Source organism: Tauraco erythrolophus, chromosome 11 (assembly GCF_009769465.1).
Source record: "Tauraco erythrolophus isolate bTauEry1 chromosome 11, bTauEry1.pri, whole genome shotgun sequence".
Lineage (NCBI taxonomy): Eukaryota > Metazoa > Chordata > Aves > Musophagiformes > Musophagidae > Tauraco > Tauraco erythrolophus.
Window position 1 is genome coordinate 2,937,270 of NC_141475.1, and position 22,915 is coordinate 2,960,184.

Below are 22,915 nucleotides of genomic sequence, written 5' to 3' on the forward strand. Positions count from 1 at the left end.
ACCTACGCCTGTTTCTGTAACCCATAGTTCACCTTCCTTCCCTTTATTTCTTTTGAAGAGAACGCGATCTTACAGCCCAGGCTGGGTCTGAGAGCAGCTCTGGAGGTGAAACAGCAGTGCAGAAGGAGAGCTTCATGCCAGCACGTAGAACAGGCAGTTCTCTTTGGGCCGGGGCTCTCGTGGGAGCTGAGCTGCACCCCCTTTTTGCTGCTGGTGGGTTCCAGGGTACAGAAGGACACCAGGACAGTGTCAAAGAAACACCTGATTTTGCAGTCAGTTTCTCCTCTGCTTGCAAACAGCTGAGCCAGGTCCTGAATGTCTGCAGAATTCAGTGGGATTTCGGCAGAACAAAGGCAGGTAAGCCTTGAGAAGTGATTCAGAAAAGTCACTTTCCAGTGCCATTAACCCTGGAGGCATGGCCTGCGAAGCTCCCTCCATCCCGATGACCAGTGCCTGGTAAGGCTCAAAGCCCCCTGCTCAGTGCAGCTGGGCACCCACCTCCTGCCCAGTTAGGCTGGGTTTGACGGGCCCTGTGCTTGCGGCATGGTGTAAACCTCCCTGCCACCCTCTGCCAGCTCCGATTGCCTTTATCCCAGCAGTCAAAACCAGCCCCAGAAATATCCCATCAGCCTGGTGAAAAGCTCTTCCTCAAGCCGTGGGCAACCAGCATGCTGAGAGGTGGCAACCCCTGCTTGCCCATCCCAGGACAGGAAGGCATAAGCTGGGACGCAGCTGCATGCACCAAGGGCTCGCCTGGCACTGGGATGCTGCGGGAAGGAAAGACTCCTCGGGCCCATGGAAGGGCAGGAAGGGCAGCAGCAGACCAGGTGTGTGCTGACCGCTCGTGTGCATTGCGTTGAAAGGAGCCGGGTGTACGGCGGGTGAGCACCCAGCCCTCCCACTCTGGCGCCTGGCCCATCTGCCGAGGCAGAGCCTTCGTCCCCGCTCCTAGCAACGAGGGAGGGTTCAGTTCAGAAGGGACCAGCAGGACTGTTCTGTGCAGCTTCCATCGTAACACAGGCCAGAGGCTTCCCCAATGAGCCCCGCACCATCCGACCGGTTGAACTCCATCCTGCAGCACCTTTGCTTTGAGGGAGAAGGGCGCTGTGGGTGTGCAGGTGGGGAGTGTTGCGTAAATGCATATGGCAAACGGGTTTGGCAGCCTGACCAGGAGACAGGGCAGTGCACGGGGTAGGAGCTGCTCACCTGTACGTGCAGGTTTGGTCTCAGCCTTGTGCCTGGCTCAGCACTGGTGCGAGCGGTGGAACATCCCAGGGCCAGCAGCCGTGCAGGGAGCTGGTCTGTGCTGCGGGTCGGGGATGACGGTCAGAGGTGGTTCCAAGTCTCGGTGCACCTCTCTGCTCTGCAGTTATGTCCCATAACCCTTGGTTTTGCCCGTAAAATGTGTAGCTGATCGCAGCGATACACCTACATCTTGGTGGTTCTTAAGCTCTTTTTGTTGGCAAGAAGCAAATGATTCACTCAGGAGGGTGTAAAGCATGGGAACACCTCTGGGATCTATCCCAAGGACAGACTGCAGAGGAACTGTCTGGGAATATTCTGGAGAACACAGGAAAATAAGTATTGTTTGACTACTTCTGACAAAGAGCTATTGAATATTGTACAAAGATAAGTGACTACGAAAATGAGCAGTTTGATTTCTGTTCTAACAGAAAGCTGACTTCAGCTCTCTTAGTACTGAGCAGAGGGGCAATAAAAGCACAATTTACTTTCAAACATGACAGGGAAACGAGCCCACCACTACACTTATGGAACCAAATAATGTAGGCACAGCTCAAGATAAATCCAAACTTTAACTTTGGCCGAAAGATACGATGTTGGAAAATAATAATACGCCTTCATATCACTATTAACCAAAATTATATCTACTGATTATTTTACAAAATGGAAGACAAAGTTTATCAGTGTTTTTAAAATCACTGCATGCTCAGAAAGAAGTGTTTTTACCTGATGAGACGACCCAAGAATAAGTAGTGTGAAGAAATAAGGACTAAACAAGAACTGCGTGTGCCACGGGCCACAACACTGCGAGCAGCTCAGTTTCCTGCTCCGCCAGCTTGGGCACTGCGGGGACGACCTGTGTCCACCTGTCTCATAAAACGGCCAAGAGCCAAATGTTTGGAGCACCCCAGATCACTTGTACCTGATCAAGTACCTGCCCAAGTTTTGGGCAACCTGGTGTAGTGGAGGGTGTCCCTGCCCATGGCAGGGGGCTTGGAACTGGATGATCTTTGAGGTCCCTTCCAACTCAAACCATTCCAGGATTCTATGATTCTACGATCACGTAATTAGCCTGCTTGCTGCCTCCTCACACTCCTTGGAGGCTGCTGTCTGGATGCAAGGGTGCCTTTTTTTTTTTTTAAGAAGGAAGCCCAGTGGGGTCCAGAGAGGAGCTCCACACGCCCTGCCGTGCCAAGGGCGAGAGGGAAACGCTCCGGGGAGCTGGCTGGTGCCAGGAGCACCTTGGCACCGCGGCCCTCTGGCATTGCTTATCTCTGCTGGGAGCCAGGACCGGTCGCCGCTCACGCACGTGTGCTCCCGCTGCTACAAGACGCCGGGGGAAATGGGTTAAAATCTCATAACGGGTGAAAATTTACACCTCGGCGCGGCGGAGCTGGTGCTCCCGGGGTGCGCGGAGCTGCGCCGGGCAGCCCGAGGGGTGAGCTGACCTCGGCACGCCGCGACCGCCCGCCTGGCTGCCGGAGCGGCTGTGCCCTCGGGCTGCCGCCGCCCGCCCGGCTCCGCGCTGCCCGGTCCCGGCCGCGGGCGGCCGGCGGGGGCCGGGGCGGCGGGCGGTGCTGCCGGACGGGCGGCGGCGGCGGCAGCTCGCCCGTCCCGGGGCGGGGCGGGGCGGGGAGGAGCCGGCGGAGCGGGCGGCCGGGCCCTGCCGCGGCGCTGCCCCCGCGGCGCTGGGCGGGCGGGCGGTCCCCGCTGCGGCTCGGCGCCTTCTCCTCCTCCTCCTCCTTCTCCTCCTCCTCCTCCTCCACCATCACCTCCTCCTCCTGGCCGCTGCGGCGCGGGGGCTGCGGGCGGAGCGGCGGCGCCATGAGCGGGGCGGCGGCGGCGGCGAAGAGCGAGAAGCTGGACGAGGCTCAGGCGCTGGCCCGCAGCTGCGCGGGCAGACCCGACTTCCAGCCCTGCGACGGGCTCTCGCTCTGCGCCACCCACAGCCACGGCCGCTGCTTCCGCCTCCACTGGTGCTGCCACCTGGGATGGTGCCACTGTGAGTGAGCGAGCGCGGGGTCCCGACGGTCCCGTCCCGTCGCGTCGCGTCCCGCGGTGCGGGTGCCGGCCGGCCGGCAGGCAGGAGCCCGTCCCCCGGAGCTGTCCCTGCCCCGGCGGCGGGGCGGCAGCGCGGTTGGCTTCGCGGCCGCTGGGGAGAGCCCGGGGCCGAGCCCGCTCCGGTGAGACCCTGAACTTCGGGGCTGCTCCCGGAGGGGCGGCCCGGGCGGGGCGGCTGCAGCGGCGGTGCTCGGGAGAGCTGCCTCGGGGCCCGACGCCCGGACACCCCTCGGAGCCGGGTGACGGCCGGAGGGTGAGGTGCATGCAGCGCTGGCGGCTGCCTCCCCCTTCCCCTTCTCACCAGAGGAAGCCTTCCCCAGCTACTTCGTTCTCAGCTCTAATTATTTCCTTTTTGCAGGTTTCAAAGCGTTTGAGTAGCCAAGTAGCTGCTTTGGGATATGTACAGCAGATAGTTACCGTTTCAAAATCCGGTGTCGATCCAACTCGGTGGAAAAGGCGCCCGACGACTTTAATATCTGTATTCGAGATACTGATGTGTATAATGATGGAGGCTGGGATTGAACCGTGGTTGTCCAAACATAGTTTGATGAATAATTAATCACGTATAGCCTTGAAGAGCAGGCTTTCCAAACAGCGTGTCGGGATGAGGTCAGGAAATGGTGATGGAGCTGTGTACTTAGGTCGTGTTGCGTTTCGGAGCTCTTAAAGCCTGGATGGTCGGGGTTAAAGTTGGACCCTTGTGTGAGGGTTGCTTGGTGCTGCTGAAGATGTCCCTTGACTCCTGACATCCCGTTCTCCTTTTAAGTCTGTCACCATCTCTCCTTGTAATTTAATCTCCTACGTGGATTCACCCTCACACACGCTCTTTGAAAATTTTGCTAAATGACAGAAGGGGGCTGCCTAAAAAGCCACCTTTTATTTGGATGAGAGCTTCCATCTGAATTAAATACACATTCTAGGAATTTCGCCTTGATTTGGGGTTCATTTGAAATCAGTTCAGAACAGTGTGTTTTTCTGTCCGTGCCCTGAAATGAGCACTGTGTGGTGGCACAACTGGCTGTGTGAGAAGGTGCCATAGTCGCCTGCTGCACAGGGACAGGGATGTCTCATTGGCATTTCATCGATGACACAAAAGCCCTCAAGTTATGACCTAGATGTACTCTTCCAGAATTTCTCTGGTCTCGGTTATTTGTGGTCACCATCAAGATATATGAGCTTATAAGCACTCTGGAGTGCAGGGTCAGAGCTCAAAATGGTGTTTGTAAACTGGAGGTGTTACCTGAAATCAGTTGGGGATGGCCCTGGGAAGGGGAAGCCAATTGTGGAGCTGGGAACGCCTGGAGAAGTGACATTGCGGAGAAGGATCTGGGGATTAGGATGGCTGGCAAACTGAGCGTGCCTCAGCGGCGGGAGGCCTTTGTGGTAGAAAATCCAAACCCAGAACCCGAGCCTTCACTTGGGGATGCGTTAACAGGAGCATGGCGAGCGTGCAATTTAATTAGTCTCTTCAGCTCAGTAACGATGAAACCAGACTGATGGGCTTAGTTTTGAGCATTGCACTTGAAAAGCTGAAGGAGAATCTGGGAGGTTCTGTAGGAGACGGCAGTGGTCAGCTTAGAAAATAGGGTTTACAAGGGGGCACAAAAGCAAAGGGGTTGCTTGGGCTGTAAAAGACTGAGGGAGGGAGGGGAGGTGAGCTTCGCACGGTGTAAAGGCAGCCTTGCCAAGAAAGCTGTGTTCTAGTCCTTCTCTACACATTGTATCTTCAGGCTTGGAAGATAACCAGTTGTCACGTACCTGTGGCAAGGAAAGTTTAGGTTTGGTTATTAGAAAACATTTTAACTAGGAAGAGAAGTGAAGCGAGGCAACAGAGTACTTAAGAAGGTGAGGAATCACGGTCCTTGAAGACCTTCAAGGGAGGTTTAGACTGGTGTCTCTTAGGAGTTACATGGAGCTGATTCCCTCTTGGAAGGACCACTTGAGATCCCATCCAACCCTTAGCTTCCCTGTGGCAATCATAAGATTTTAAAACAGTTACAGCTTTTGCAAGAAGTACAGACTTCCTTCTTAATTCCTCCTGTCTGGCTAAGGAAACTTGGAGATACATTTGCTCCCCAATACTGTGATTTTAAATGAGGGAATTCACATACCTCATTTTCTCGTTTAATCTTCTGAGTTCCGCCCTTCTTGCCCCCTTATTTCCTAATGCAAATTTCAGCACTAAGGATCTCTTTGTATCCTGCTCCTGCAGAATGAGTTGGGTTGGACTTAAAAGGGGTAAGAATGAGGCCTGTAATGGAAAACTGTATAGAGGTCAGGGATGTAATTAAGCAGTGTTGGGAGTTATCTTCCATAAGCGCAGTGCTGTAGTACTGACTTGGCAATCCTCAGAGGGTTCTGGACAGTGGTTTTCTGTGACTCTTAAGAGCTCTATTGGGGTACAGGAAGCTCTACATCGATTAAAACGGCCTTTGAAGTATTGTTTTCCAGCAGTGTCCAAGGTCCTGGAGAACGTCAGCTCCGTTAAAGTGCACTTACACTGAAAAAAGGCAAAAACTCACCACCACTCTGAGTAGATTGTCTCCTCATGTGTATTCAGGATCATAACTGCTTACTTCAGTGACAGAAGCAATTTAGCGTTGCGGAGCCACTTGGCTATAGAAGTAATAATTGAGAACGAACCTCGTCTGCATTCCCCAAAGCCGTTTTTGTTGGCACGCTCTGAAGTGAGCAGTACTTTAAGTGCTCTCTTTACCCCCGATGTTTCTGTGTCCGTGAAATGGCAATAATAGCCGGCAGGTGAGATCCCAGAGAGTGTTTAGTGCATCCAAACGCCTCCGAGGACCCCAAGTGCTGTGGGTATCTGTATGACTTCTGTGTTTAAGCCTGGGAGTTTCTTTCAGGTCATTTTCAATCTGTTTGGGGCTTGGGGGGGAGCAGATTTCCCTGGGAGATGGGAGGTGATTCTCTAATGTGGCCTCCCTGCCTGGGGAGCTCTGGATCCAGCTAAACCCTCCATAAGCAGGCGTGCAGCACCGGAGGGTGGGCACAGCACCCTTCCCTGTGTGCTGCTGGGTACCCGTGCGCCTGCCCAGTCCTGTCTCCACGTGGAAGTGGGATGAGGGCTGAAGCCTTCGGAGTCCTTTTCCCTACAGGGAAGAAGGTGTTGGCCCAAGAGCTGTTTTGACTTCAGCCCCTACGTTTGTCCCATGACACGTTTCTCTTGCTCGCACTGCGCCCTTTCCGTCTATCCCTGCGTGCATTCCCCGTGCCAGGGTGACAGCCTTCCTCCCCTCCCCTCTGACAGCCTTGCGGGGCTTTGTTTATTAGATGCAGGTTGAGAGCCTGAAATTACTCACATCTACTTTTTCCGGAGTCAGAGAAAACATGCGCCAGAGGCAGGTCTGCAGCAAGGTGCCTGCTTTCCTTTCCTCACCTCTGGATCAGAGCTGCAGCTCTGATTGGCACTGGTGCCGCGTGCGAGGCTGTTGGCTGTGTGGTGGTACCTGCTTCTGTCAGAAGGGATCAGATCCTTGGGGTTACACCTCTCCTGGCAGCAGGACTTTGACAGTGTGTTGCTAATTTTACTTCCTAAGAATTAGCTCACCAGAGAAAGCATCACGCTTGATACCACGACAAGATTGGCTTCATCGCTGGACGGTGCAAAAATAGGGTATTCTGTTGCAACGGTGTTCATTTTTTCATCTGAATATCTTGCATTATGGTAAACACCTTGCAAAACTCTAAGTGCATTACGTTGCAGTTATCAAAAATACGTTATGAGTAATAGTTGCACAGTACTCGTTTAACAGCAGTTGTATCAATACACAATAATTGTGCTGCCTTTCCATGATTTTTCTTTTTCCCCCTGGTTCAGCATCAAAAAAGCAGGCTTTTAGTTACTGAAAGCCTCTCGCCTGTCTTGTATTGAAAAATAAATGCGGCAAATAAATTTCAGTCCCACTGCTTTTGTGAGATTCAGCTATTTGGACCACTTACAAGAAAACAAACCGAGCATGGGTGAAAGCTGTGCGGTCTCCTTTGGGTGGTCGGAAAGGGAAAACAGTTGCTAGGCTGAGAGATCGTGTAAAAAGATTGTGGTGGCAGTATAGGTTTTAAAAACCACAAATGCTCCCCCGCCCTTGCGTTTTGCTGAGTGGTGTATAACGCTTGCAGGTGTGCCTCGTAACAGCTTCCTGCTCCCTGGTGTGCATCACGGAATTTTGGGACTGTTGTGTCCTGAGTTCAGATCCAGACCTGGCAGTTTCTGCACCAGGTCAGGCAGGCTTGGCAAGGAACCCCACGAACCGCTGTTCCTCGGCCAAGAGGGGAAAACGGGTTTATATGATGGGTGGCACGCCACGAAAGGCTTGTGTTTTCTGGGTGGCTCTGGAGAGAAAGACTTCGCTGCTTTTGGCCGTGCCAGCACGTATTCTGGGGACGCAGAATCAGAGTATATTTACATTTCTGGTTCGTCTGCCGGCGGAACAGGGAGCCCAGGAATTCCCTTCGCTCCCAGAGCAAGCTCCATCGCTTCCTCATTGCGTCTGTTTTTCGGGCGCCGGCAGGTCCCCCGGAGATGGACCAGCCCATCATGGTTTAGGGTCTGCAGTTGGTCTCTGTTGTGTGCTTGGGCAGTGAGAGGTGATTATCCGTCTCCCACAGCTGCTGCCAGGGAGTGAGGCAAACCAGTACAGCCTCTGCACCTGTGTGCGCTCTGAGCAGATATTTGTTTCTTATGTTCTTCTCTACACGAAATACCAGTGGTTTCATTTTATCACATTTTTAAATAAAAACATTTGCTTTCTGTCCCACAAAGGTGGTGAAAGCTCTCTGCTGAGTCCAGCCTTGATTACACCTCTTCCAGAGGTGTAAAGATGTGTCGTGGTGGGTCACACCGCATCTCCTCCCTGTCCTCTGGCAGTGTGCACACCCTGGCCCCAGGTGCCGGCGTTTTCCCCTGCCACGTAGTGATGTGTGCAGCATATAAGTAGCTCTGTGCACACGAGGAGCATTTCTGTGGTGTCTCTCCCACCTCTCGAGCGACAGAAGCTAGCAGCAGGGGCTCTGGCAATCTTCGAAGCCCGTGTAATTATTCAGACCCCGGTCTGCACGCGAGAACCGTAGCGGGGAATCAGCAAGGCAGCCTTTCTTTCCCGTAACTGACCACTGGTAAGTGAGCTAAAATGGTATTGAAGGTACTCAAGTGCGCCGTGACAGAGCTCGGGGATCTAAAGAGGTGGTGTGTCTGCCTGCCAGCCAGCTTCTGGTGATCCCTCTGTGTTAGAGAAGCAGCTACAACCCTGGAGGGGATCTTGAAATAAGCCCTGGGGTGCTCTGCAGCATTGCATCTGTTGTAGATCTCCAAAAGCCTTGCTTTTGTTCTGGTGGGTTTTCTTTACGTTGGCTTTTGGTGGCTAAGAAACTCTTTGCCACATCCAGGAGGGAGCAGAAGGGCAGTAGCGTACCAGTGCTTTATGTGTACCTTGAGTTAGCTTCTGTCTGCAAAAGTGGTGTAGACTGGAGCTTACTGGAAGTAGCCAGGCACTAGGAACAGCTACTTGAATTCCAGCAGTGCCGTTCCACAAGGCAAAACTGCATCCTGACAGCTGACTTGTCGGATAATCATGAAAAAGGAGTTGTAACGTGCTTATGTTTTAAATTTTGAGACTGAATATTTGGAGTAGCTCATATGTTTTTCTTTGTGGAAAACTGTCTAAACAGGAATGGAGCAATGGGGCTGGGAGCTCCGGGGCTGGGTGTTCTCTGCAAACAAACCTTGTCGTGGTGGGAGGATGACTACAAACCCTAGGAGAAACAGGTGTTTTTCAGTTGCTTTTGCTGTGAAAAGGATTTGAACATCCATCTAGTTTAGGTCTGTGTGCCTGGACAAAGCGTTTGTGCGGAAGCAAGGCATGACACAGAGCACGAGGCGAGAGCTGCCGAAAGGTGGATTTCCCAGCCTGTAACGGGAAAACACTTTTAATGAGGATTTGCTGCCTGTGGCTGTGCAAGAGCTTCTCTTCACCTGTATTTTGAAGAGCTGTGATATTCCGGCTTCGTTTCACTAAGCTGTACACAGCGAAGGAAAGAATGTCAGCTTAATACGTTCTGAAGTGTAACTCTCAGGGAAAACCCTGATCCGCCGGTTTTTATGGGTGCACCGTTCTGGACCTGGATTGCGTTCTGTTGCTCTGGTTTTAGTTAGAATCCCCAAATCGCAGTATGAACGTACAGTTCATATTCTCCTCAGAAGGAGAACCAACACGTGTAGATTCATCAAACCCTGTGGGAACACCAGTGCCTTTGAAAGGACCTGCTGGCATTCATTTTGAAATCCTTACTGTCGTGCCGTTGTGTTTAGAGACACGCATGTTCTATTGCTATTATCAAAAACGCCCCTGATATCACTTAACAGCAACAGATGCCAGGAAAAACTTGGAATTCAGTTTACTTGCTGTGAGTATTTACACCTGGAATATTGTGCCCAGTTTTGGGCCCCTCGCTTTAAGAGAGAGATTGAGCTCCTGGAGCGAGTCCAAAGAAGGGCGACTAAACTGGTCAAGGGGCTGGAAAATAAAACTTATGGGGAGCGGCTGAGGGAGTTGGGGCTGTTTAGCCTGGAGAAGAGGAGGCTGAGGGGAGACCTGATTACAGCCTACAGATACTTGAGAAGGGATGGTGGGGAGGTGGGGGAAGGGCTCTTTACATTAGTGATGGGCGATAGAACAAGAGGAAATGGGTATAAGCTTAGTCAGGGGAGATTCAGGTTGGATGTTAGGAAGTATTTCTTCTCTGAAAGGGTTGTCAGCCACTGGAATAGGCTGCCCAGGGAGGTGGTTGAGTCCCCATCCCTGGGTGTGTTTAAGAAAAGGGTGGACGAACTACTTAGGGATATGGTTTAATGGGGGATTAGGGACGGTTGGACTGGATGATCTCTGAGGTCTTTTCCAACCTAGAAAGACCATGAATCTATGAGTACACCTTGTCGGACTAACTCTTCTATGCCTCGTACAGGATTGAATATAAATCCTGAGAAAAAGGGGCCTTGTGTACCAAAATGCTTTCTGCCAGCCAAAACCTCTTGTTTGTCAGGCGTGACGAGGCTGTGTTTTGGAATCTGTCTGTCCATCTGAGGAGCGTGATTCACAAAGAATTACATCTGCTTGCCCAGAATTCAGCTATCTGCTGGAAAGAGCCTCTGATTGTTGCAGATAAACGACACTTTCCAGGGCTGCTTGAAGGGTTAACCTGCTGTTTTCATGAAGCCTGCTCAGGACCAGCCTGAAATGACAAGGCTGTGGATGTTTCCTACCGGAAGCAAGCACTTCCGAAGGAAAAGTTCATTGATGTTGTGTCCCGTCAGCTTTTGGCATGCCTGCCTGTGAATTCAGGATGTTCTCAACAGCTTCGTGGTGAAGGCTGAGCCCTCTGCTCCTGCACAGAGGTCTTTGTTCTGGTGAAAGGCTTCAGGCACTTTTCTCACCGCAGAGTAACAGCTCAAAGATAAAGTTTGTACTGGAGTCCAGTGCCTGTGGCGAGTGCGTGGCTTCCTTCCTGGACTCCGCAGGGGAGGAAATCTGTTTGCCAGCTTGAATCTGCGAGTGTGCTTACTCCGAGCGCCTGATTGCAAAAGTGCATGACCGCAGTGCCTTCCAGCTCAGTTCCTACACAGTCGCTGATGGATGATGGTTCATGTCTCAGACTGCCCGTGGTCATATCCTTGCGTTGCCCTATGAGACAAACTGAGTCACGAGATTGTCGTCTTCCTGGTTCCCATGCTGCAGGTCTGTAGGGCTGACTGTGTGCTCAGGTTTGCTGGAAGCACTAAAGAGGAGAGGGCTTTCAGGTGCTTGGCATGGGTCCTCAGATTTCCTGGCAGCACCTGTGCGCTCATCAAGAATTTGTTTTGTTGCTGCTCACGTGGATGCAACCAGCAGAGCTGGGCTTGTAGAGAATGAACGTCTTGGGGTGTTTTTATGTAACGGCTCTCAATTTAACCAACGCTGCCTTACGCTTCATGACTCACTTCGAGCCTTGGTAACTTAGTTCTGCACATTGGTGAGGCTTTACCAGAAATTTTTGTCTCTAGAAGGGACAAAAAGCAAAATGCTCTACTCGCAAACATTGTAGATGTTCCAGAATGATAGCTGTGACAGTGTGGGCTTAGCTGCTGATGGATGGCACACGCTTATACACATGTAAAAAGCTGGTTGATGGTAGATTGGATTCCAGGTAGTCCATATATATATATACGTATCTCTCTCTGCATACAAAGTGACCCTGTTTTAGTGTGTTGTGGTTTTCATTCCAGCACCTCTGTGAATTTATCTGTCCACGAGATACAGAGTATGTTTTCATCATGGCTTTGATTCTTCCACTAGTCAATCTTTGTGTAGTGACTGATCACAGAATTCAAGAAGTGCAGTTGGTGCAATTTAGAGATGTTTTTGCCAATAGTTCAGTATATTCACCTAGATGGAAGTCAAAAACCTACTGGGCAAGTAAAATCTGATTGCTTGGCAACTGGGCCTTGTTTTTAATATAGCCATACTTTAATTTAGGCAACGTAACAGTTGGAATTTATATATAACCTACGTTGTAAAACAATTTCACCAAGAGGCAAGCATTTGTATCCTTGTTCTCACTGGCGGCTGCGGAGCTTGAGAGTGCTCTTAAAACTTGTTTGGCTTGTGTACTCGCACCCAGCCCTGGCACCTTCTCCCTGCTGTGCCCAGCGAGACCGTGCTCCGTCATCGTCCCTCTTGCTGCGCGACGCCGGTGCTGGAGCACACCCACAGCCGTTCCAGGCAGGGTGCTTGGCTGCTTCACACCTCGTGAAGTTTGGATTTTTAGTGCTTTGCTTGTCCTGAGCCACATTCCAGGTGTTTGTACTCACTCACAACTGCCTCTTGTCCCTGGTTGAAAGTCTTGGATGCCATCAGTGTTGCCAGCTCTTGCAGTCCACCAGCATTAGCCCATCTTCAGGCAAGGCAGGCAAAAGGACACACCGTTTTCTTTGTTGTTCCTACCCTGTGCCATTAGACCTCGGCTGGTGCTGCGGGATCTTGGCCCTCTTGTGGAACTGTGGGTGATGCTTTTACCTCTTTCAGTGTTCGCTTACCCCTCTGCTGCAGCGAGTGCTGAGTTTGCTCCCATCTGTGCTGTCCAGCTGCTCTGAGCCATTTGTCCATGGTGGCAGTGTGTGGCGTGATGGCCCACCTCCTCCACCTCCGAGGGTGGTACTTGGTCTTTTATTTTTCCATGCAGAGCCCTCCAAGGGAAGGGTGGGCACCCATACCTGCACACATCAGCTCTGCGTGGTGATGTATTTTGGACAGAAGTAGGGAGAGTAGTCCTTAGATTCTCCAGAAATGGGTTCAGTAGAGGCTTGTAACAGAAATACAAAGGTTAGTTTGAACGAAGCGTGAATGGAAACGTGCGTAGATAGGCACCAGAGGCAGCAACAGGCAGAGGGTTAAAAGAATGGCTGGTATTGATAACAAGCATACTGTTCCCAGCAGTGAAGTTGAAGAATGTGTCGTCTGTCAAGCCCAGAAGGCTTGTGCTCTGGTACGGCCACCACGCAGATGACATGTCAGCAGAAGGCCCTGTACTCTGACAACAAAAAGGGAGCAGCACAGGTACAGCACATCACATACACCGTTGTTTCTCCTGGCAGCCCACCTGGAAAAGAAGCTGCAGCCATAAAGCAGCATCTATTCCAAGCCACAAAAACCATCCTACTGTCCCCTCTAGGTCTCTCTTGCATGGTACAGTCCTTTAGAGAGGACTTTCCCTTCAAGAACTCATGAGGTGTTCTGCTTGTTCGAGCATGCACAGGAGAACATTCCCATTGCACACAGGGGCTCATGGACAGCATGTGTTACGCACCTGCAAGATGACTGTGTCTTGTTTCTCTAGTGCCTGTGATTTCTCCATACCAGGACATGCCTTCGGTTTTTAGGTAGCTTCTGACACTGATCCGTGCTTATCCTTCTTTGTTACCATATCAGCACGCTGACTGTCTGCCTCAGAACGATGGGATGCTGAGGCTCGAGCAGATGGTGCGCAGGGATGGCTTTGTAGAATAAATATTTAGCACTAAGCCATTTTTTGCTATTTTCTGTACTGAATTTAAAAAACATCTAGTGGAAGTCAGGAATAAAATTATTCAAGGAAACATGCAAAGAGTGGCTGTTCTCCCCTCTGGGCGTAGCTTTGTAATGGGATGTTGGAAGGCAAGCATCCTTGGGTTCCGAGCTGGGGTTGTGATGGCCAGCACTTAGCTGCTGCGCTCGTGGAGGTACCTGAGACCATCACCTTTTCCACGCCTGCGCTGCGATGTCCGTGTGTTCTCATAACCCAGTGCGGGGCTGTGCTGGGGCTGGCCGTAGCTGGGATAAGCGTGGCACTTCTCACGGGTACCGGAAGGAGAGCGCTCCTTTCAGAACACGCGTGTGGCGTGCGCTGCTCGGTGCTTTTTGGGTGTCGACGTTACGTTCCCTTACGATGGTTAGTAAGCAAATACGGCCCCTTCAAGAGGGTTTATGGCTGTGTGAAACATTTCTCAAGCCTCCAGGGTTGCTTTTTGTTTAAGTCTGGTAACTCCACGTAAGAAACGAGAGGAAAGAGCAGGGATGAGAGAAGGAAGCTCCAGGGTCTGTTTGCATTTGAGTTACCTGTTCTTAAGTGGTGTGCGTAGAAAACCCAGACAGGCTTAGACAGCTCACAGCGTGTACCATCACGATCCTTTTTTGTGTTTAAAACCAGACAAAAAGGCATGAAAATACAAATTTGATGGAGAAAAACTTTCTGCTTTTTTCCTCACCTCTCTTTCTTGGTTTCCTGTGAAAATCTTATGGCTCCTCCAGTCAAGGGCTGTCACAACTGTCATCTCCTGTACAGCAAGGAGAGGGAACACCTCTCCTGCCCCTGAGGAGAGAACTGGCAACTGTACCAAATCGCTGCTGGGGGAGCCACTGCAGGAACATTGCCAGACCGGTTCTTTTCTGTGCTTCGATGAGGTTGGGAACGGGACGGGTTTGTCAGTGCTCTGGTGTGGGTGCTTCTGAGAGAAGGTGCTGATTGTAACGATACGTGTTGGTTCAGTCAGAGCCTGCTTGTGTTTCCCAGGGTATTTCCAGACTGCTAAGGTCCTCTTGCATGACTACTTTTTCTTTTATGGTGGTGTTGGGATAGCTGATGGTCCTTTTCAGAGCTGGCCTGCATCCTTGGAGTCTCTTTTGTGATCCCTTACTGTGTCTCCTAGCTATGCCAGAAGGACTGGCAGTGTGCTGTATGCTCTTTGCGTTCCCAGCTCTAGAAATTTATTTGAACAATCCTGGTGCTTTTTCAAAGTTGTTTGGAAGAAGCGCAGGGTGAAAGTATCACTTGTGTTAAGGTGTTGCATGTCTTTATACATGGAGTTTCCTTCAACATCAACGAGCTAGTTGTGCTTCATTATAGCCACCAATGGCACCGTTCAACTCTCCTTGAGCTTGTACTGTAAATCTGACAGTGCCTCAGTGTCTTGAAATATTTTTCTTTCCCTCTGGTGGCTTGTTCCATGTCTCACGTTCCTGACACAGCCCATGGTGTTTTGCTAGATACGACGTGACGGCTATTCTGTGTGATAGAAAGAAATGGGAACTGGGTTAGAAGTGGTTTTTGCACATGTGCCATCTGCAAATGTACTCTGGGTTTCTCCTTCCATTTGTTCTCGCCCCTCTGCAAAAGCTATTACTGTGCTCTAAGCAAAGTGTAATTTGAAGCTATTCTAGTCCTCGGTGAATATTTATGGTTAGGCCAATCTTTATTTGCAAAGGTTTGTTGTCCCAAGCTGTACGTATAACCGGAGAGGGAAAGCAGGATGAAGGCCAGAGGCAGTTGTTTTATCTGCTGTTGCAGCTTGTGGGGTTGGAAGCATCCCCAGGAAGATGCTCAGAGCAGCATCACGCTTTCAGATGACCCTTCTGCTCTGCAGAACGCTTCTGAAAAAAAGGTGTGGTAGGTACCTCAAGCAGGCTTAAGGATGCTGAGTGCCCTTCAATATACATCTCCAGATTGCGGGCAGCGAGCTTTGCTTTAGCGTGTAAAGGAGGAAAACCCTCTGTCTGCCCGACTTTCTGCTGTGCCAATGGTGAAAGGATACTCGGTTCCTTCCTGTGCACGGGCTGGGGTTGATCACGGGCTGGGCTGTTACAGCAGAGCTGTCTGCCACCTGTGCCACCCACTGCCCCGGGGATCGTGGAGAGCCAGCTGGGTGTTTGACAGTTTATACGTTGTCCTTGGGCTACTGTGCCAATCCAGGCAGCGACACACTACTCCAGCTTGTAGCTGTCATCACCTGCGAGACAACTTCATTTAGACGTCGGAGGGGCGTGCATCCAGTCAGCTCTTCCTGAAGAGACAGACTTGTCTCTCCTGCCACACTGGTGAGATATGAAACAAGTCTCACTGGAAGAACGCTTGGTAGTTCTCCATTTTTTGCTATGGAGAAAGCCAGTGCTTGAGAATCCAGTCTCCAAGGTTTCCCCACGCAGACACATGTGGAAGAGCCCCCATGTTGTGAACTCTCCTTAGACTAACGCAGAAGCTCTTCAAGCTGATACTGTCTCTTGTTACACATGCATTATGAATACTTGCTTTGCCTTCACTCCTTCAAAGCTGTGCGGTCTTTAATTAGAAATATTTTTTTCATGTTCCTCATAGTAGGATGGATTTCCCTCCATGTCAGCTGATTTTTGTGGCTGTAGGAGAGCCTTGCGTGGCTGGAGTGATCCCGGCTGACTTTGTGACCAGAGATCACCGGTGCTGTTACAAAGGCGTAGGTTTGAGCAGAAACAAGTCACCAACTCTTGAAGAGCAGCTCTCTGCTGTTAAACCACAGATGCTGACTGCACACACACGCTTTGCGTGCCCTTGTTCGGTGGGAACACACAGCCGCCTAAACGTCAGCTGGTGTGCTTTATCCTACAGTCGAGGTCACTGCTTCAGCCTCCCCAGATTATCTGTCACAGCCAAAGGCAAGCAAGATCAGAGCTGGTTCTCCTCCAGCACACGTTGCCTAGGTGCCTCCACCATGAGAGCTCAGCCAGCTCAGGTGCCTGGGAGCAGTTCCTGGGCTCTACGGGTTAAAGTGAGCCAGGTTATGGTTAAATAGCGCACGGTTAGCAGGTCTGCATTAAACCTGGCTCATTTTTTGAAGAGTAGATGAGCTGGCAGATTGGAGGGTGTAGAAATCTTTGCCCAAGCAGCTGCAGGGGGAGGAATACATATGAAAAAAGCTTTTATGTTTCGGTTAAAAGATGTCTAGATGTCTTGCATGCAAACAAATATACACGCTATTTATCGCTGACTTAGACTCCTAAGACCCACAACTGAAGATCCACAGCAGCCTTACCTTGTTTTCTGAACTGCGTTGCAATTCCTGGTGTTGTTTATTAGGAAAAAATCCTTCAAGGCAGCATTTTGAGAGAGTAAGTCTTGAGACTTTGTCATGAGAAACCTCACTGCTCACAGATGGATTTATTCTTTTTTTAATATGCCAAGCACATTAACGAGTGTCAGAGGTAAACTAGAATGCTGGGACGAAGGGAAGTGGAGAATAAAATGTTTAAGCAGCACCTCTGCTTATTTCATGGTTAAGTTATTTTGTATTAGCCACGGAAATTGCTGCTGTGTCTCTTCGGTGAGGATGCATGCAGACTGCTCAATTAGCAAAAAATCGGAAAGAAACGGCCTCGTGGCTTGCTTCTAAAGGCTTATATTTGTTTTTTGTAAGCAGGAGACACTATAATACAGCTTCCGATCAATCAACCACATAGTTCTGGTAATCGATGCTGCAGACTTCATATATATATATTATATGGAAGTGTGTGTCTACTTTTGGGGATAAAATCTTTTCCAAATTGCATGAGTTTGCTCGAGATCTGCAGGTCCTGATAGACGATAGAGCTCACTGCTCTGCAGGATTCTGCCTTAACCTGCTGGCAGGTGGCACTGGAGGCGTGGAGCCAAGGCTTTGGTGAACAGCATCCATCCGATTTGGCAATAAAAATCATGTTTCCGTGAACAGAGAAGCAGGAAGATGAGCACTGCCCAGTACTTACCTCCTTGGACGCATTTGGAATAGTTGTTTTGCAGTTGGGTATTGGCTTTAGCGTGTGCCAGTTTCTCTGGAGGATTTGGTTTTTAGGCTTTCACGAGGCTCAGCTGAATAATGAAGAAACGGGAAAACAATCGGTCCTTTTTAGTTGTGCACAAACCGCTGCCGCTGTGTGACGGATCGGACAAAGAGGTGCAGTGTTTCTGGACGATGATGCTTGGCGAGCATGTAGCTGCAGAAAAACTAGTCGATCTTTAAGGTCATTTCATGAAAATAGTTTTGGCAGAGCCTGGATTCACACATTTCCTGTTAAACACCCAGGAGAGGAATGGGCTCTTGTTTCCCTCAAGCCCTTTTGCTGTGACGGTGGAACTGCAGAGCCAGAACCGTGACTCCTCTCTACAGCAGCTGTCGCAGTCCTCGAGAGCCTCCCAAACTTCTACAAATGCAGAAAACTGCTTTTCACAGAATTTGGAGTTTGGGCTTTGGATGAAACCCCGTGCGTTCGGCACGTGCGGTGTCTTTTCTTCACTGAATTACCATCTCCCACGTGGGCAGCGGTGGCAAGTGACCCAGGAAACATCTTGGGATGCAGCGTCTGGTCTGGCATCTGTACTTGTGCAAACCTCTGTAATTTACAGGAGCCTTCGTCAGCACAGCTCAATTGCAGAGTTCTTCAGCCAGCTTGGTTGGAAGAAATAGGCAAGAAATTCCGTGCTAGCGTATTAAAAGGAATGTATCAGAATAGGTGCTCAAAATACTATTTTATCACAGACTTTTGCCAGCTGTGTAAAGTCAGCAAAAACATGGCTGTTCATTCCAGTGGGAGTTCAATCAGACCAAGTTGTATTTTAAGAGAACTTGAGGACTTGTGCTTTTGGGATCATTTTCTGTGAAAAAGACATCCCTACCAGTCCTGCAAGCTGCAGGAACGGAGGGTGATCTTATTTGAAAATTTCTGCATTTGTTTTTCCTAGGATGCATCCTGGCTGATGCCTTTATGTGCATTACGTAGGGTGAGGAGTTGTAACAGGCTGTAACCACAGCTTTGTCCGTGATCCAGTGTGACAGTCCCAGTTGTGAGCACCAGCACCCCTTCAAGAAGGACCTGATCGTGTTTTAAAACAGAAGTTCAATCTGCCTAAAATAAACAAGCTTGGCCCTAAAACTTGCTGAAACTTAAACTTGTACCAGAATTCTAAAGAAACGTAGAAATCCGTTCACGTAGAAAATTCTCTTTTTTTTTTTCTGTTGGGTGATTCTCACTTTACCCTGGCAGAGCTTGTCCTTGGAACGTGAGGAAATGGTTTCAGCCACTATAAGGTCACGCAGAGGGGGATCTGAAATCCTCTGTTAACAGAAGAGATGCTGTTTTCTTCTACCCCGAAATTAGTGCCAGCAGGGCAGTTTTGAAACATGCAGAGAATTACCTCGTGCTGCTGCAATGGTAAAACAACCAGCTCAGCTCCGGAATAACCCCTCATCTCCCCCCGCCGCCACTTTTTTTTTTGGGGGGGGGGGGGGGGGTGGTGGGGTAAGTCAGAGAGTCATCATTCAGTGTCCATGCTGTAAGCTACCTTGGCTTAAATCCCCTGCCACCTTCTCCCAGCATCCCCCAGCCTTCTGCCAGCACGTGGTGGCTATTTTAAGTGGAAAAATATAGTCCTGTTGTGCAGATATCATTTTTTCTTCATCCTGTTACAGTCTTCGCCAGGGCCTTCCTTGGACACTTCAAATAGAGGTGGCACAAAATTGAGTCGAGAATTTTGTTTTCCCTGGTTTTTATCTGTTTTTTTATCATTGGCTGTCAACAGAATGGAACAGGAGCCCAACCAGTGCTCCACACACACGAATAAATACGGCATCGCGGTTTCAGGCAAGGGTAGGCTGCGTTTCGGTTTCCATGAGCTGGATTTTATCAGACACTATTCCAACCAGCAGCAAGCTAATCGGTCATCTGTGTCGCTTTGTGAGACAGTAGCATGTTTAACGTTCACTAATTTCAAAGAAGGATTTCTGGAGAAAAATGATGGGATGGTGGGAAGCCGCGGGCTGCTGCTGTTGCAGTGGGTTGTGACGGTAAGGTCTGCCCACCCACCCCAGGAGCTCCCCAGGGAAGCTGCATCAGCAAGATTTGAAAAATGCCCGAGAGATCCCATCCCTGGATGACTGCTGGAACCAAAATATCTGGGCTGCTGCTCCAAAGGGCACCGGAAGAGTAAGAGCTCTGCTCTGCTTGTGGTTGAAGCGTTCAGTTGTTTGATGCTAGCACTTAATTCCTCTGAGTCACAGCGAGTTTAGGAACTAGACCACGGTATGTTAAAAAGATGGCAAGTGGAGAGGATTTGCTTTGTATTTCCTGCCATCCAGCCATAACCAAACAGCAGGGAAAAAAGCTTGTTTAATTTCCACTGAGCTTTTCCAGTGGCTGTGTTAACAATTATCACTCCATAGATGGCAGGAAAAAAGTGCTCGATGAGGTATTGGAGGGGAGCTGGTCAGCTCTGGTCACAAAACCTTCTTTTCCCCTGCACACCCACTGCTCTCAGTCCGGCTCGGCGGGCTCTTCTCTCCCATGGCATGTCAGGGGTGGGCTTTCCTCTTCTGCGCGTTGCTCCGAGCCCACTTTCCATGTTCACTGGCCTCGCAGCACGCGTCTCCCACGCTCCACCGCTGCCCTGAGCTCTTCCTTCAGCTCTGTGCTTTGTGGTGCTTCCTCTGTTCTCCCCATCCTTCGGTGATGGGGGGTCTGAAGTCCCAGCAGAGGAGCGCAGCCGACTTTCACGCGGACCCTTTCCCTTCCGACACCAGCAGCGCAGCAGGGGTGGGAAAAGCCTTCCCCGGCGCTCGAGGTTTCCCCTGGTGACGTACCGGAGTCGGGCTGGCAAAGCACAGCCTGTGTCTGGCTCCTCAGGGCTGGCAGAGCCACTCAACGCCCCAGAGGCTGCTGCAGCCAAGAGTTGGGATCTCGGAGCCCGTCCCATCGCCGGCGCTTTCAACAGGCAGCTGGGGCACCGACTGCCACGCTGGCTGGGAACGCGTTGCAGTCAGAGCTCTTCCCACCTCTGGGAAGGATTTGCAAGCTGAGGATAGGATTTTTTTATTGCGGGGCGAGCGAGCCCTTCCTTGGGGAGAGGAAAGCCCTTCTGCTATCCCAGGCCACGCTCTCCCTGAGCAGAAACGCAATCGCTGCTCCAGTTTTCCAAAGGAATGGGTAATTTGGGGGAAAAAAGGCTGCACCTACCTCTGAGCTGCAAACACAAAGCTGTGTGGCAGACCTCGTCGCAGCACAGCAGGGTTCATCAGTGCAGCGAGACTTTGGTGGCTTTCTGCTCCTCACCTGGAGAGCTTCAAGCATCAGAACGGTCCTTCGGGGCTTTGATACTTCTTCTGCCTTTGCAACTTGTGTGTCAAAACTCTTCCGAGAGCCCCACTACTTGCAAGTCTTCTGGAAATTCGTGCTTTCGTAGCGTGTGAGCCCCTGGGGAGACATGAATCTTTCAGAGGCTTCATGCAAATAAAATGCAGCATTTTACAGTCTTGGGCGTAGCCTCAGGTTTCTCAGTTTTTTCCTAACAAAGTACTGATTTTCTGCTCTTGCATTTATTTCTTTTAGTAAAGATTTCCAGTTCATATTTGGTACAGCTCTGTACAACCAACATAATCCTATTTTCTTACTACTTAACCAGATAATCAAGATGCCAAAAGCATTTCTGTGGCTTAGGAATTCCCTTATTTTCTGCCTTAAAATTCTAATTGCAGTCATGTATGAACCTCTGGTTTATAACACAGACAAACGTGATTTAGTCCCCGGGAAAAAAGAACACGGGAACGCATGCAGGGAGACTCATTGTCATTTGGAATAATAGTAATATCATGATGTTTAGATCATTGTAGCAAAGATGGAAGCTAGAACTGCTCTGTGTTCAGTAAAAAAAATAAGACTCTGAGCAATTTCCAGTTTTCTGCCTCCTGGAAAGGGGCACAGGCAGACTTGTCCCACTCCTTAGCTGTGGAGCCTATGGATATCTTCGAAGCAGGGGCAGGGAGAGGAGCTGGACTGGGTTGTGCTTACCTATGGTATTATGCATCAGAGAATCCAAACCAGGAGAGGACTGAGCACCTTGAGGCTGTTGAAAACAGAGTGGCTGCTGACTGCAGGGAAGCGTTGGGTATTCTTAACAGCCGAGGGCGAGCGCCATGCCATCGCTTTGTTTCCAACGTAAAGATAACCATCTTTAAACGCTGCTTTTCTCTTTTCCCCGCAGGTAAATATGTCTATCAGCCCATGACACCCGTAGAGCAGCTTCCCAGCACCGAAATACCCGTTCGCCCCCGGGAGTCTACGAACACCATCCAGATCTCCGTTTCGCTCACCGAACACTTTTTGAAGTTTGCGCCCGTCTTCCAGCCCCCTCTGCCCCCCGACTCCCCGCAGTTCTGCACAATCGCAGACCTCTTCATTGACAATTACCGCGTGAAATGCATCAACGGGAAGATGTGCTACGTACAGAGGCAGCCTCCCCCCCCGCCCCACAAGGGGAAGCCCGAGGAAGTCCCCGTTCGCAATGCCTTAATCACAAAAGAGAGCAATACGCCAAAAACAGATCACTGCTCCTCCCCTTCCAGCTCCGAGGACTCCGGCATCAATGCGGTGGGGGTTCACTACGTGGAGTCGTGTGACGAGGACACGGAGGGGGTGGCCGAGCTAAGTTCAGAAGAAGATTACAGTCCGGATAGCAGCTGGGAACCAGACGAATGCCCGCTCTTGTCACCCTCGCAGTGCGAAATGGAGGTGATTGAGACTATAGAAACCACTGTGTGATCCAGTGAGTTGGTACCAGATCAGTCCAGTTCCCACTCAGTAACGTTGCTTTTGTAGTATTTATATTTTCTGTTTTTTTTTTCTGACAATCCCTTTTTTCCAGTGCACTTGATATTTCGGATTCCTCATGGGAGTGCGGTCAGGGGACATGCGTGTTGGTGAACTAGCAGCAGCCGGAGCAATTTTAACATGTTCTCAGCCTGATCAGATCTCCCACGTCTACAAGTAAGGTAGTGAGAAATCTTTAGACTTTTATAGCTGAAATAGGCCCTTTTCTTGGTCTGGGTTACATCATACACCACTTCTCATGCAAGGACGCGCCACTCGAGATGTTTCCATCTGTCAGGATGTTTGCAGTGGGCCTTCCAAGCACAGAGGGTGAGCTGGTGCAGCACGCCCGCCAGCAGCACAACCAAGTTGCCCTTATCCTGTCTCAAATGGTTGCGTGAGGCACGGCGACGAGAGGCTCTTCCCGTCTCCGTCCTTGCGCGTTGTCCATCCTTTCCTCTCGTGCTGGTGCGACCCTTCCCGAAGGCTGTCGGCACCGCTCTTCCAGCGGGTTGGTGTGGCAGGTTAGAGAATGCACAAAGTGCCTCCAACTTTTCTCCAGGCTATGCACCGAGCGTCTGCTGAGTTAGGTCAGGCTCTGAAATCTCCTGAGAAGGCGACTGTTGCTCCGGAGGGGGATCAGTTGCCTGGATCCAGCTGGTCCCTTT

General features: G+C 50.5%; 1 protein-coding gene across 1 annotated transcript; it reads left to right on the forward strand.

The window, feature by feature from the left end:
* The first annotated feature begins 3,066 nt into the window (after positions 1-3,066).
* Positions 3,067-22,199, forward strand: C11H3orf70 (chromosome 11 C3orf70 homolog). Its single transcript, XM_086618678.1, has 2 exons — positions 3,067-3,244; positions 21,643-22,199. Exons 1-2 carry the CDS (start codon positions 3,067-3,069, stop codon positions 22,197-22,199), a joined length of 735 nt encoding a protein of 244 aa, XP_086474804.1.
* Positions 22,200-22,915: the final 716 nt, after the last annotated feature.